This window comes from Hippopotamus amphibius, chromosome 5 (genome assembly GCF_030028045.1).
Source record: "Hippopotamus amphibius kiboko isolate mHipAmp2 chromosome 5, mHipAmp2.hap2, whole genome shotgun sequence".
NCBI lineage: Eukaryota > Metazoa > Chordata > Mammalia > Artiodactyla > Hippopotamidae > Hippopotamus > Hippopotamus amphibius.
Window position 1 is genome coordinate 81752616 of NC_080190.1, and position 16213 is coordinate 81768828.

The 16213-nt window shown below is 43.5% G+C and overlaps 1 protein-coding gene across 9 annotated transcripts in view; it reads right to left on the bottom strand.

The window, feature by feature from the left end:
* PCNX2 (pecanex 2) overlaps positions 1–16213 on the bottom strand; it is a 288254-nt gene that overhangs the window by 212631 nt on the left and 59410 nt on the right. For 8 of the 9 annotated variants that reach the window (XM_057737510.1, XM_057737504.1, XM_057737503.1 and 5 more), the window contains 3 exons: positions 8256–8401; positions 255–408; positions 136–168 (listed from right to left, as the gene is read on the bottom strand). The exons of the other annotated variant lie outside the window; for it this stretch is intronic. In XM_057737510.1, the coding sequence (XP_057593493.1) occupies positions 136–168; positions 255–408; positions 8256–8401 (333 nt within the window). The remainder of the gene's footprint in view (positions 1–135; positions 169–254; positions 409–8255; positions 8402–16213) is intronic. 9 annotated transcript variants of the gene reach the window in all.

The window sequence follows — 16213 nt, forward strand, 5'->3', positions numbered from 1 at the left end:
ATTAATATTTCTATTTATATATTCAGTATATATGCATACTGATATGTACATTGCCTTTTGGATCGATTTTGGCCAGTCGCCTATCTTCAAGGCAAGCAGACCAGACGAGCTACTCGCCTGTGATCGGACACTTACGTGGACTGGCGAGGCGGGGTCGGGCTGAACGCTCTAGAACAAAAATCAGAAGTGTCTGTGTCATCATCTCATGATTTCAAGGCTACACTAGTGATGGTAAGAATGAGATGTGCTCTTGCCTTTAACAGGGAGTACTGACAGCTGGCCATGACCAGGCAGAAGAGGAGCGCCCACGTGTCTTTGCAAAAGCCTTGGTTCAACGTCAGAAATCCGAGCAGCGAAACCAGTACAATGAGTAACACTGCCAGCACGTTTTCCTTGACATCTTCGGTTCTGAGCAAAATAAACAAATCAAAACGGAGGGAACACAAGGTAAGGCTGGCTGTTTTTAAACAGAGAATACCCGCACGCTTCTTAAAAGACTGACCACGAGAGTACTTATCCCAAGCACGACTTTATATTTGGTGACAAGATTTTCAGGTTCCTTTCTTTCCTTATTCCTGCATTTTATATTAAAAAATCCATATTTAACCCCCGCTTTCTGTTATTGAAACAAATGAAATGTAATCCCATTGGGTGTCCTCGGCCCCTACACTGGGTTTGCTGGGAGAAGACTGTTAATTGTTCCATTCACAACAGTGACATGGGTTTCAGAGAAGCCTTGCTGACCCCGTTAAATGGGAGAAGGGGTGCATTGCACGTGGCTAAAGCAGGCAGTCCCTTCAAGATACAGTCTCCGTGGCCAGAATTTGCTGCTCAGTTTCAGAAACCAGGAGAGCTCCAGCCAGGCAGCTGACAGTGCAGAGGGTCCGACTGGAAGTATGTCATGATCACAGTCTCACTGAGCGGTTTTCTCTTGGGGGGGCCCCACTTGAGAGGTGTAGGGTAGAGAGGTGAGCTCATCAGAGGGTGTTATCAGTGGGTGTGCAAAGGGACAAGAAAGGGAGTTCTAAGATGCTGACACCAAGGAGCTGAAGGCTGGATCATGGGGGAGGCAACAAGGGCTGCTAGGGGGAGGAGGTAGATGCATCAAAGAGCAAGAGAGGATGTGGGGGCCCTGGAGGGAGGCAGTGGGGATGTGAAGGAGGCTGGGATTATGACGTCAGAGGTGGAAGGCTTCTGTGGGAGGACGAGATGCAGGGTGGAGTTATGGGAGCGAGCAGCTGAAATGAAGTTAGGGGAGGATGGCGGGGACCACAGGGTCGAGTGTTTAGATGGGTCAGTCACAAGAGGTCTGAGTAGATTTCTTACCTCACCAATTTTTGCACATGTACATATAGGTTTTGGGGGTTTTTTCTGCTGTGCCGCGCAGCACGTGGGATCTTAGCTCCCCAACCAGGGACTGAACCCCTGCCCGCTGCAGTGGAAGCACGGAGTCCTAACCACCGGACCGCCGGGGAAGTCCCCATATTGGTCTTTCCCATTAAATTATGAGCATTTTTACAGGGACAATTGACTGCTGCATCCCTGGCATGTTCAGGCACTCCTGAACATTTGATTTTTAATTAATAGACTATTTTTCGAACAATTTTAGAATTATAACAACATTGAGGGGAAAGTACAAAGAGTGTCCATGTAGCGCCTCCCCCCAAACACACCCCCACCCTCCCCCCCCCCCACTAGGGTGCTACACGTGTTATAACTGATGAACCAACACTGACACACCATTATCAACTAAAGCCCATAGTCGACATTATGGTTCATTCTCGGGGGTGAACAGTTTATGGGTTCAGACAATGGTATAAAGATACGTATCTGCCACTGCAGTATCACACAGAGCATTTTCACTGCCCTGAAGATCCTCTGTGCTCTGCCTGTTCATCCATCCCTCCTCTCTAACCCCTGGTAACCACCCATCTTTTTACTGTCTCCATCGTTCTGCCTTGCCCAGATTTCACAGTGGACTCATACAGAATGTAGCCTTTTCAAATTAGCTTCTTTCACGTAGTAATGCACATGAAGTAATACTCCATGTCTTTTCATGGTGTGATAGCTCCTTTCTTTTCACTGCTGAATAGTATTGCACTGTGTGGACATACCACCGTTTGTTTATCCATTCACCTATCAAAAGACATCTTGGTTGCCTCCAAGTTTGGGCAATCATGAATAAAGCATCTATAAACATTTGTGTGCAGGTTTTTGTGTGGACACAGGAGCATGATGGCTAGGTCAAATGGTACGAGTATGTTTAGTCTGGAAGAAACTGCCAATCTGTCTTCCAAAGTGGCTGTACCATTTTGTGATCCCACCAGCAGTGAAATGCAAGTTCCTGTTGCTCCACACCCTTTGGTGTTGTCAGTGTTTTGGATCTGGCCATTCTAGTAGGTGTGTAGTGGCATTTCGTTGTTGGTTTAATTCATAATTCCCTAACGATATATGATGTGGAGCATCTTTTCACATGTTTACTTGCCATCTGTATGTCTTCTTGGGTGAAGTATCTGTTCATATCTTTTGCCACTTTTTAAATCAGGCAATCAAGATGTGTAGAATCAAGAAGTATAGAAATTGTGATGAACTCAGCTATTAAGATGCTCATGTTGAAAATTCAAAAAGATACTTGGGGTGGCAATACACATTTCGTGAAAACATAAGTTTATGTGCTTTTTTTTTAGTTTCTACTATGCACTTTTTATAGAGCTAAATGTATTTGTTAGTTCAGGTCCATAAAATACATTACGTATTCTTGAGTGTGCTCATAAAATCTTGAAGTACCTATCTAAAACTGTCTAAAGGCTTAGGAAATAAAAGAAAAATTTCAATTAAAAAATAAACTTCTTTGCTATTTAGAGAGAAAGAATAAGGTTCCTAAGAAGTTTTTTTTTCCCAGATTCTCCTCCACCAGGAGGACTCCATTCCTCTATCCCCAGCCTCCCCACCATCACTCCCCTCCCACAGGTCCTCATCTACTGATATTTAAATACTGGGTTAAGAAGTTTGCTCAGTGGGCAAGGAGTGTCCTGATTAAGGCTGTACTTTAGAAAGATTTATCTTGCAGAGGTTCACAAGATGCACTGAAAGGGAAAGGATAAACAATACTCCCAGAGAGAAGTAAGGAGGCCCTGGGAAAGTGACATGGCTAGAGAATTAGCAAGGACATGTGACTTTCAGACACAATACAGAACAAGGCAGAAAGGACCCTGTGATTGAATGGATTCTGTACGGTGAAAGACCGATTGAAAGAATAAAGATGATTCCAAGATTTCAGTCTGGGGGAAAAGGATCATAATGGCAGACATTGGGAAGGGGTTCGTTAAGGGAACTCATTTATTCATGTAACAAAAGAGCTCGGCACTGCTCTAGGTGCTGGGGATATATTATTGAACGAAACTCATGAAGCTTCCTTTCCAGTGGGCAGTGACATAAAATAATACACACACAAAATGAGTACATGATATAGTATTTGAAGATGATTAGTGTGATAGAAAAATGAATAGAACAAGGTGAGAGGAGTTATGAGTGTGTGGACAGGGAGCTGGTGTAATTTCAAACCGGAAGATCAGACTAAGCCTCTCTAAGAAGTGACACTTGGAGACCAAGGGACTGGTCATGCAGGTATCTGAGGGGAGAGCGCTCCAGGGGGAGGGAACAGCCAGTGCAAAGGTGGTCAGGCTGGAAGAGGGCCTGGCGTGGTGAAGAACAGGAAGCCAGCCTCGCTCTGTTGTGTTAAGAACAGTATACAGGGAGACACTGGTGACAGTGTAAACTGGTGCAGCCACTAGGGAGAGAAGTATGGAGCTTCCTCAAAAAACTAAAAATAGAATTACCATTTGATCCAGCAGTCCCACTCCTAGGCATATATCCAGACAAAACTATAATTTAAAAAGATACACGCACCCCAGTGTTCATAGCAGCACTATACACAATAGCCAAAACGTGGAAGCAGCCTAAATGTCCATCAACAGGCAAATGGATAAAGAAGATGTGGTACAAATATACAATGGAATATTATTCAGCCATAAAAAAGAACAAAATAATGCCATTTGCAGCACCATGGATGGACCTAGAGAATATCATACCAGGTGAAGTAAGTCAGACAGAGAAAGACAAATACAGTACAATATCACTTACACATGGAATCTAAAATATGACACAAATGAACTTATCTACGAAATAGAAACAGACTCACAGACATAGAGAACAGACTTGTGGTTGCCAAGGGGGAGGGGGAGGGGGGAGGAAAGAACTGGGAGTTTGGAGTTAGCAGATGCAAACTATTATATACAGGATGGATAAACAACAAGGTCCTCCTGTAGAGCACAGGAAACTATATTCTGTGATAAGACATAATGGAAAAGAATATGAAAAAGAATATATATTTGTATAACTGAGTCACTTTGCTGTACAGCAGAAATTAACACAACATTGTTAATCAACTCTACTTCAATAAAATTAAAAAAAAAAAAAAGAACAGTGTCCAGGGAGAATGGGTGTGAGCAGAAGATGCTCTTGCAGTAACCCAGATGGGAGATGAAAGCAGCTCAGACAAGGGCGGTAACACTGAAGGTGGAAGCTGCAGTGGGAGAGGTAAACGTAATTTCCTCTGAGAAACCGAATGTGGATGTGAAAGAAAAGATGCCTCAAGGATGACATCAAGATTGTTAACCTGAGCAGCTGGGAGGATAGGGTGGTTACCAGCTGAGGTGGGGAGACTGCAGGTGGAGGAGACTCGGGATGAGGTAGAGATGTAGAGCTGCTTCAACTCCGATCATGAGATGTCAATCCCATAGTTAGGCACACATGTTGTGAATTCGGGCAACAGGTCCAGGTTGGAGTTAGAAATCTGAGAGTCACTGGTGGATCGGTGGGATTTAAAAGCCACAAGACTAAATGCAATCACCAGAGAAAAGAGGGTAGAAGGAGAAAGAAAGAGCGAGAGCCGTGCAGCTCCTAAGGACACCAACGTGAAGAGGTTACCTGCAAAAGTGACCTGGAAGGAGCGACCAACAAGACAGAAGGAAAACCAAGAGAGGGCTGAGCCCTGGGAGCCCAGAGAAGAAAGTGAACCAAGACGGGGGTCTAGCGACATGAATGACAGGGTCAGTGGTGACATGGACCAGGGCAGGCTCTATGGAGTCCTGGGGTCAGAGAACTGAATGCAATGGGTTTATGAGAAAACGGGAGAAGAGAAACTGGAAAAAGCACAGGCAACAATTCAAGGAGGTCTGCTGCAAGGCAGCCCAGACAGCAGCTGGGGGGAAGGTAGTGGAGAGGATCTGTAGGGGTGGGAGACAGGAGAGCACGTCCTCCCGATGACAATGAGGACGGCAAGTTTCCCCACTTGTCACGTGGCGAGCTTCCTGTCGTATTTCGTATCTGTGTGTTTCCTCCTCAGATAAGCCTTCTGCAGCCACCTGTCCTGACATCTGTGTCCCTCCTCCCCCAAGTTCCCTCTATCTCAGGCCTTCATGTGTGTCTTCCACGGTACCCAGTACCATTTGCTGTCTCAGCCCATCTGCCCCTGTGGAGTCAGGCTCCCTGAGCACTGGGACCATGTCTGCTTCATTCACTGCTCTATACCCAGGGCTCCATGTAGAGCCTAGCATGGAGTAGGTGCTTCAATTTTTGTTTTTTTAAAATGTGTTCAATGAATGAAATGATTCTCAGACGGGCAGATGTTTTGTTTTAGATGCCAACCTGATAAACTAGTTAAATGAAAAGGAAACCTAGGTGTTTTGCAAGATGGGGTGATGGCAGAAGAGAAAATGATAAAGGAAAACAAAGACAAGTCTGAAAATATCTGAGCAGAATGGATGGCATACAGAAGAGGCTGTGATCATAGGAACCTGGGATGCCACTATGATCATAGGATAAGGAAACTCGTTCAAGGAAGATCAGTCTGAATTCCAGAGGAAAGTTGAAAAACACCAGGCAGAAGGCCTTACACTATGGGAGTTCAGAGCAGTGATTAGTCCAATTTCAGTGCCTGTGATTCACCGATTTCTTCCACTTCCTGCCAACCCTTACCGTTTGTTTTTTATTATGTATACGTTTTCTTTCTAAGCTTTGATTTGGCAAATCCAACTTCTCTCATCCACCCGTGACTTTAAATAGCACATCACCCAATGAATATCTAAGGTAATTTATTTATACCTTTTCAAATAAAAATATAGCTCTCATTGTCAAAAATGTAACATTTATTGTGTGAATCCCTGTTTTCTTAAACAGACCTTTCAGATCATCACTGAAACTAAGAAGGTGAGCTAAGGAGGTGTGCTGTGACACAGGCCACACTGTCCTCAAGGCCATGCTGGGGTGGTGACTTCTCACACCTGGGTGTCTGTGTTTTTACAAAGCTTCCAGGTGGTTCTGATCCACAGTCCTTTTTGGCGGGGGCCAGGTACACTCTCCGTGTAAAAGTCCCAAGCTGCTCAGCTTTTCTAGGTCAGTGTTCTGGGTTTTTCTTCCTCCTTCCTTGCTGTCAGCTGGGGATCATGGAGTCCCTGTCTCCCCTCTTAATTGACTGCGAACTGGAAAACCAGATCACCAAGCTTGCTGACAGAGGACTGAAAGTAGGCTTAGATGGGCTCTGAAGAAAGGGTGCTCTCTCCTGCCTACTAAGGGGCTGAGTTTTAGTGTCTGATTTGACAACATCTACTTTGGCTAACCTCTTTTTATTTCATTTTTAAAACTGTTTTTTTTTTCTGGGTTCTGGGCCACTTTCCAGATAATAATAATAGTAAGAGCAACTAATACTTAAAGAACTTTTCTATGGCTAAATTGGTTTAATCTTCACAACCTCCCTGTGATATAGAATATAGATTATCTCCATTTAACAGGGCGGAGATTGAGGCACAGAGAGTTTCCTTGGCCATCCCAAGGTCACAGCACTAGTAACTGGTGAGGACTGGATTTGATCCCCATAGGGATCTCCAGAGCCCAGGGGCTCCCTGGATAAGGGAGGGGGCTGTCTCTACCCAGGTCACCCCTGAACACAAAATTTAAAGCCCATCGTAACTTGCAAGAGAGGTGATTAAAACTATAACACTATAACCTTTTCAAAACTATAATAATCTTCATCCATTTTTAGACCTTCATTGGATTTTCCGTTAATTTTTCATCACTGAGTAGATTTTAAAATAACAAACCTAGGAATCTACAAAAATATCTGTATTTAGTACGAAGGGTTAATGCAAGCTAGTCCAACTTTCAATAATCTTTTTAAATGAGTATTTCCAAAAAATTGCCTCGTCTAACAGACTGTATTATCTTGAATTATTTTAGTTAAGTATGAAGTCTTCCTCTTAAGTGTGTGCCCCTTGGGTAACATAGTGTTGTTAGAAAACCCATTATAACTCCATTCCCTGACTTGTGGGTCCTGAAATTTACTGTTGTAATTTTGCACGACTATAGTTTTTCAGTATGTGATCACACCATTTAAGACATTACTAGAACAAGTAGTCCCTGGGGGACCAACTACAGCAAGGCAGGAAACCAGCCTTCCCACGGACCCACAAGCTGACATTTAACTGTGAAACGCAGCCTTTGCTGATGACACCGTTAGCAACAGCATCATGCGCTTCCAAACCCACAGCCCTTGAAGATCACCACCCAGTCCTTTTTATACCTTGAGGTGAGGGATGGAAATGGGAAGCCCCTTCCTGGCCCTAACCTCATCAAGCCTTAGCCAACCTGACCCTCCCGCCTCCCCCGCCTCCACCTCCCCACCCAGTAGTCACAGCGCCAACCCCACGACATCGCCTCTTAAGGAAGAGTGGGGAAAAAGAGTAAGAGGGCTTAAAGGAAAGATCAGCATTCAGGTTATAGGATGGAGAAGTATTTAGAACCCAAGTCCTGAAAGGAAAGGGCTCGACCTCACTCCCCACGTCCCCTCCCTCTCCCTCGACCCTCCTCACACCACAGCCAGTCACCCAGGCACTGCAGGCCCGCCACATGGGAGCCACAGGCGCTCCTACAAAAACTGGCAAGTCACAAGCAGACCAAGGCATAATATTGTCCCCAAAGCTAATCTTAAGGCTAAACCATTTACCCAGGTCTCCTAGTTCCCATTTTAATTGCTCAATAACAACTTCAGTTATCAGGCTCTCACTGCTTGGACTCTGGGTTTGCAGCACAAAAGGCAACACCTTGAAAATACCCCCAGAGACGCTCAGCATGTGAGCACACACCGCTACAACCCCCTTGTGTCTTTCACCCGCACGTGTGCGTGCCCGGCAGCTTACCGATCAAGTAACGCCAACAAGGTAAGGCGATCATACCAGACCTTAATCCACTTGCCAGGGAAGATGATAAACTTGTAAAACTGCTCTCGGTTAAATTTGCCTTGTGTGGAAGAACAGGATGAGTCTTCCAGATCCTGACTCAGATGCTTTTAGATACCAAAAGAAAAAACACAGAGAGGGTTTCACATTGACATGTTATTGTCATAAATACATCTCCTGATTTAAAAGTACCAAAAGCAGATGTTCAAATGCTGAAATGGAAACCAACATAGTTCATTAAAAAACAGGTATCCTAAGAAAAGGATAATAATGATCAAGAGGAAAGGTCATTTTTTTCAGCTTTTTTTTTTATATTGAAGTATAGTTGATTTACAATGTTGCATTACTTTCAGGTATACAGCAAAGTGATTCAGTTTTGTATATATATATATAAATTTATATATATAGTTCCCTGTGCTATACAGTAGATCCTTGTTGGAGAAAAGGTCTTTTTTAACCCAACACACTTCCATTTCATTATAACGTAACATCAAAATTACCTACTCATATCAAAATATTACTGTTAGGCCAAGAAACTGCCATGAAAATAGTGCTTATGAAAGATCAGAATTTGGGACTTCCCTGGTCTCGCAGTGGTTAAGAACCCACCTGCCAATGCAAGGGACACGAGTTTGATCCCTGGTGCAGGAAGATCCCACATGCTGCGGAGCAACTAAGCCCGTGCGCCACAACTACTGAGCCTGCGCTCTAGGGCCCTCATGCCACAACTACTGAGCCGGCATGCTGCAGCTACTGAAACCTGCACACCTAGGGCCCATGCTCCGCAACAAGAGAAGCCCTCGCACCGCAACACAGAGTGGCCTCCGCTCACTGAAACTAGAGAAAGCCCTCATGCAGCAACGAAGACCCAATGCAGCCAAATAATTAATTCAAAAAAAGAAAGATCAGAATTCAGCCAAAGACCTTAAATGACTTAATTTTTGAAAGGTATGTTAATGTAATGCTGAGATAAATATTTAAATTTTATTCTAAGGAAAAATATTTTCATCAACAATATATAGGTCCCTGGTGAAGCCCAATATAAGAAAAAATGAAATATTTATAGAAAAAATATAAGCCAATAAAACAGAAACATGTGGGGGAATTTAACCCCAGATTGAAAACATTTTCACCCCAACTTCATCTCTGATTGGCTCTAATCCAATGGAGAGGAATTCGGAGTTTTGAAAAAAATTAGTCTTCATTCGTCACACAAATACTTAATGAGCCCCAGCCCCCTGCAGATCTTCTATTTCTAATCTGTCTTCTTTTTTTTTTTTTCTGGTAATTGTGGTTAAAAAAAATACATAATGTAAAATTTACCACCTTAAGCATTCCGTAAGTATACACTTCAGTCGTAGCAGTCATCATATTGTTATGCAATAGATCTCTGGAACTTTTTCATCTTACAAAACTGAAACTGTCCACATTGAACACTGACTCCCCATCCTCCCCTCCCCCAGCCCCTGACAACCACCCTTCTACGTTCTGTCTCCAGGAATCTGACTCCTCTAGGTACCACCTATAAGTGGAATCATATAGTCTCTGTCCCTTTGTGACTGGCTTATTTCCTTCAGCATAACGACCTCAAGATTCATCCGTGCAGGGGGTGTCAGAATTTCCTTCCTTTTTAAGGCTGAATAAAATTCCATTGTATGGACAGACTACACAGTGCTTATTCATTCATCTGCAGATAGACACTGAGACGGCTTCCCCCCACCCTCTTGGTGGAATATTCACTATTCACAACCGTGAATACTGCTGCTGGGAACATGCACGTGCAAGGATCTATTTGAGTCCCTGCTTTAGGCTCTTCTGCATACACATCTAACAGTGGAATTGGTGGATTATTCTAGTTTGCTTTTGCCTGTATTTTTCCAAAAAGGATTTTCAGTAGGCTCTAATTTCCTACAGGCTGCCTAACACAAAACACAGGAGACTGAGAAGAAGGACCAAGGTAAGAAAAGGGAGGAGGACAGCACAGAAGAGTAGCCACGGAGGTGAGGCTGCCTTGTAAAGGTCTCACCCACTTCTCTCTGACTTACAAAGCAGAAGGTTATACTTGGGCAGACTACATAATTTTTCCTTATTTCAGTGAAAGCCGCTGATGTCGAAATGCCTGGCATGCATAAGGGCAGCACACCTGCTTCACTGGGGACCACGTGGGACCCTCCAAGGAGGCCAGCTTTACCATCTCTCTGTTCCCAGATGCTAATTCCCTGACTCAGCTTTGGAGAACGGAGTTACTCAGACTATAAAACAGTAACGAAAAAGGCATTTCAAGGGAGAGTTGATCCATCGCGAAGGCAACATACAGGTTAGCAATATACAGGATGGACTGGGCTGTATTATTACAGGAAAGTTAAGATTATAAACGCTGCTTGTGTCTGGAATTCGACTCCAACAGGAAAGAGAGCTTCGTGGAAACTGCCTGCTGTCATGTCAGCAAGAACAGCATCTTTTTTTTTTTTCAAGCTCTTTATTGGAGAATAAATGCTTCACACTGTTGTGCCAGTTTCTGCTGTACAACAAAGTGAATCAGCTGTATTTATACATATATCCCCATATCCCCTCCCTCCCACGACTCCCTCCCACGACTCCCTCCCACCCTTCCTATCCCACCCCTCTAAGTCATCACCAATCAGCATCTTCTTTTAATGACAATAAATCTGTGATTTAGAACAAACCTTCCCCCCAAAGGAGATCCTTTTCCTTTATGCTCCATAGACAAAGAGGGCAAGTAAGAAATATACACACAAGCTGAGCCTGGTTTACTGTTCTGTGATGTAGGAATTCAGGGATGGTGTGTAAACAGGTCAAGGATAAGCGATTCTCTCCCTTTAGAGAGAGGATTTTTAGGGAAGGTCAGTATAAAAAAAAAATCACATGAAGACTGTCTACAACTTTTGCAAAACAAAGATTCTGGCATATTGCTCTATTTATTGCTGCTTAAATGAAAATCCTTGTTTAAAAAACACCTCAGAATTTAATGCAAAGGAAAAATGATTTGACTTCTGTGTTAGTTTGCTAGGGCTGCCATAACAAAGTACCACATATGGCATGGCTTAGACAATAAAACTGCATTTTCCCCCAAGGTACCTATTCAAGTGTTTCATATAACTAATAAAAATTTTGATGGTATTAGTTATTGACACTGATTATTAAAGGCATAATTTTGCCATATATTATCTTTAATCCTCAAAACCTCACAATAACTCTCCCACCTAGGTGTTACTATTAGTCTGGAAGCCAAAAGCCCAAGATCAAGGTGTTGGCAGAGTTGGTTTCTCCTGAGGCCTCTCTCCTTGGCTGGCAGACAGCCGTCTTCTCCTTGTGTCTTCATATGGTTTCCTTCTGTGTGTGTCTGTGTCCTGATCTCCTCTTCTTAAAAGGACACCAGCCATACCAGATTAAGTTCTACCCTAATGACCTCTTTTTAACTTAATGATCTCTTTAAAAGTCCTCTTCCAAATACAGTCATATTCTGAAGTCCTAGGGGTTATGACTGCAGCATCTGAATTTTGAGGGAGACCAAATCAGCCCATAACAACTTCTTTTATCAGAAAATGAGGTTCATCGAATTTCATTTTTTTGCTTTAAAAAGCAAGGAAGCACAGAGCTCAATGTTTCAGTGAATCACAGCAATTATTCTTAGCCTGTTTTCTGGTATAAATTTCAAATTAAAAAATTTTTTTTCCGGGCCACATGCAAGATCGTAGTTCCCCGACCAGGGATCAAACCCTCGCCCCCTGCAGTGGAAGTGCTGCGTCTTAACCACTGGACCACCAGGGAAGTCCCTCACATTCACATTTTCTCATCATTTTAATCATTCATTTATTCACTCATCCAACAAATATTTATTATACAGATTATATAAGCCAGATATGATACGTAATATAAGCTGAGAATTCAAAGGATAACAAGACAACGTTTCTACCTTAAAGGAGTTTAGGAATTCCTGGAGAGTAGACAAGCCGACAGGCCTGGACGACATGGTGACATACACAAATATACAAGTGCAAACGTGTCTATGTCTGCATCTAGATATTCAGAAAGAGGGAGAAGAGAGCCGTGGGAGCGTGTCAGGTGGATATCCCCAGCAAGGGCATGGAATAAAGGGGTTTAAAGCAGAGCTCCTGGTTAGAGCATCCATAATGAAGGGGCTGGCGGGGGTAGGGACCCACAGCGGCGACTATGACTTAGGTAAATGCAGAGCCACACTAACCAAGAGGCCGGTTCTGTCTCTGATTCATTAATTAAGCCTCACCCAAGAACAATCACGTCATGCTTGCCTACAGGTCAGGCCTGCAAGTTTTATTCAACAATTAGAAGAAAGAGATTAGTAAAAGTAGGGGGACGGGGTGTCAACGGAACACAAGTCCTCTGTAACAAACAAGGTAATTGCATTTGCTCACCCCCCACATGGATCTCTTGACAACACAATCCCAAAGCCAAGTTGTTTGGTTCTGTGAGCCTGAATTATCAAGAACAGCTTAAATGATGATTCAGTTTAAGAAGGTGTGGAAGTATATAGTACATTTCAGCAATAATTTTTGGTAGAATTTAAACAGTTAAGAATGTAAGGGGGACTTCCCTGGTGGTCCAGTGGTTAAGACTTCGCCTTCTAATGCAGGGGGTGCAGGTTCGATCCCTGGTCGGGGAGCTAAGATCCCACATGCCTTGTGGCCAAAAAACCAAGACGTAAAACAGAAGCGATATAGTAACAAATTCAATAGAGACTTTAAAAAAATGGTCCACATTAAAGAAATCTTTAAAAAATTTTTTAAAAAATGTTTTAAAAAGAATATAAAGGTCCACGCCCCTCCCCCAAGCTACCTGAAGAGATCTACTATTCAAAATAATGGTACCCTTGCAGCAACATGGATGGACCTAGAGATGATCACACTAAGTGAAGTAAGTCAGAAAGAGAAAGACAAATACCACATGATGTCACTTACATGTGACATCCAAAATGCGACACAAATGGACTTATCTACAAAACAGAAATAGCGCTGGGGGGTGTCCCAAGTCACACAGGCTGCACGCAAGCAGCCGTGAAGAACAGAGGGATGGAGGATGGGGGAAGGGAAATCCTTAAGCTGTCTTGTCTGCTGAGCCCTATTCTCTGCTGATTTTTTAAAATATTTATTTATTTGTGTTTATTTTTATTTTTTTAATTTTTGGCTGCATTGGGTCTGCGTTGCTGCACAGGGGCTTTCTCTAGCTGCAGCGAGCAGGGGCTACTCTTAGTTGTGATGCATGGTGGATTCTCTTGTTGCAGGCTCACGTGCTCTAGGCGCACAGACTTCAGTAGTTGTGGCACATGGGCTCAACAGTTGTGGCTCATAGGCTCTAGAGTGCAGGCTCAATAGCTGTGGTGCACGGGCTTAGTTGGTCCGAGGCATGTGAGATCTTCCCAGACCAAGGATTGAACCTGTGTCCTCTGCCTTGGCAGGTGGATTCTTAACCACTGCGCCACCAGGGAAGTCCCATCCCAGCTGATGTTTGCTCAACTGTCTAAGAAACAGCTCCTCCTGTTATGGTCACCCCTCTGCCTCCATGCTCCAGGCAATGAGCTCACCTGCTTTCTGTCTCACCTGCAAGCCACACCCAGGTTATTTCTCTGCCAATTTCAACTCATCCTCCACACTTCAGCTGAGATCTCTCCTCACTGGGGAAGTCTTCCTGATCCCCTGCCTCCTGCCTGGGCCTTCCTCTGCATCCCACAGCCCCTGAGCCTATCCTGATCACAGGCTCCACCCTACAGAGCTGAATTGGTTGACCAGTTGTCAGACTGCCTGAAGGCAGGGACTGAGGCTCTCTGCTACTATTTATTTCACCCCAGCACAGGGCTAAAGGTACAGTAAATCATTACTAAATATGTGTGGGATAATGAGCAGGAAACCAATTTAATTTTTATTTTGTGGCCAAAACATAATTGAATTCCCTGATGATAGCAATTAAACTTGGAAAACTAAATGGTAGAACTAAAGAATTTTTTTCGATATGAGACCTTTGCAAATATTTAGGGTCCATATAGGAGCCTGGATAGTAATCTTCATTTTCCCTCCTCTATACCTACAGAGAGTAAAAAAAATTTTTTTTAATTTTACTTAAAATTAAGAAAGTTAAAAAAAGTTGAAGTTCATCAGTGAGTTTGGTCAAGTATTAAAGATGAAACTATATATATATATAAATAAATGTAGTTTTTTGTATACTCATTTACATAATCATGCCACTTATAAAATTTTAAATGTAAAATAAGGAGCAGCGAAACTTTTTTTGGTTTATCCATGCAATATTTACTTATCTTTGAGTTTTTACATATCTTTGTTCTACCTGGTATGTTTTTGAGCTAGTTAAGTCAATGGATTTGCATCTCTAATATTTCAAAATTCCTAGTTTCCTTACAATTCTGCTACCCATGGAATCTATAATGTTTGCATCTTCCCAAACCGTCTGAATATTTTTATATAACCTTCCCCTCCTTGTAGGTTCAGTGCTGATGTTCTGGAGGTGGGGAAGGGTGGTAGGGAGCTGAAGCTTCCCCAGGCCTGTCTCAGGAAAAGGCAAGTTTCTCAGAGAAAACCCACATTCTGCAGCACTCCCCCCACCCTGCACAAAGGCTTGTGGTGGGAACTAGTACTGGCCACCGTGGTGGGGCTGTGCACAGGGAACGGAGTGTGGAGGGCGCGGCTGGGGTCTGAGCCCAGGGAAGCACATGGAGATACAGAAAAGAGTGGTGAACCCAAGGATGCTGATGGAGAAGCGGAGGCCTCAGAATGCAGGGTCCTCAGAGTTGGGAGCTAAAGGCAGGGTCAGAGACCCCAGCGCAGTACCCTAACTCGGTGGGTCCTCTGCAGGGACCACCCAGCATGCCCAGGCATCTGAGCCATGCCCGGCCACCAGAGGCACCCTCTCACCCCCACTTGCCTCCTGGAGTGCTGGAAAGCTTCTTCCTGCCCCCAGATGTTCTGGGAGGGAGGAGGGGGAGGGGAGACCGAGTACTGGAAGGGGAAGACATAGCCCTGAAGACCGACTCTTTGAATTAACTGAATGCTTGTTCTCACTGAAACTTCTTCAAGCCTGAGAGGGCTGTTACCCTTCACTGGCTTTTTCAAGCCCTCCCTATGCACCTCCCCAGGCTGACTTGCACCCAGTCAGCAGTAATGAGAATGCCAGAACAACATGTGGTCAGTTAGAAGACAGCCCAGCCTTTTTTCTGCACATCTGAACAATAGTGTGTAAATTCCTATCAAGCATCTTTCGGAAAAACTTGCTTAAGTAATCATGAAAACAAATACAAAACTATTATTTCTTTTTGTAGGTGAGATTCCTAGAAGAAATCAAAACATTGTCAAGAGGAAGGTAAGCTCAGCAGTAAAGAAACTTTACATGAACTTGACAGCATTCCATCTATAACCCTCTCCCTTCAATCTGTACTTACTGAGATCCACCTTCCTTCAAGGTCTAGCCCAATGGCCCTGCTTCTAAGAAGCCTTCTCCATCTTCATTCTCTGAAATGCCCTGATGGAATCTGTAGTTCTAAGTTCATGACTGGTTGTATGTCTTTCTTCCCATGTTATCTTTTCTTTGAATTCTCTCCTCTGTGTCTCACGGAGTCTCATTAAAGGTGTGGTGAATAAGTGAATGAACATTAGTAAGTCATCTCCTAGTAAAACAATGCAAGGCTTCATCTTTTAAGCCCCTTGGTGATCATGTCATTTGCTGCACAAATAAAGCCTCTCTTCAAGCCAAGATTCTCTTTAAAAATCTCTGCGTGGTTAATATATAAGGCTACAATAAATTAATAAAAATCCAGATTTCCGCCAAACCGTTGGGGAAAAAAGCCATCCTAACCAAGTGAGTTCTTGTGCAATTTGTGCATCCCAGCAACCAAACATCAATGTAAATGAATT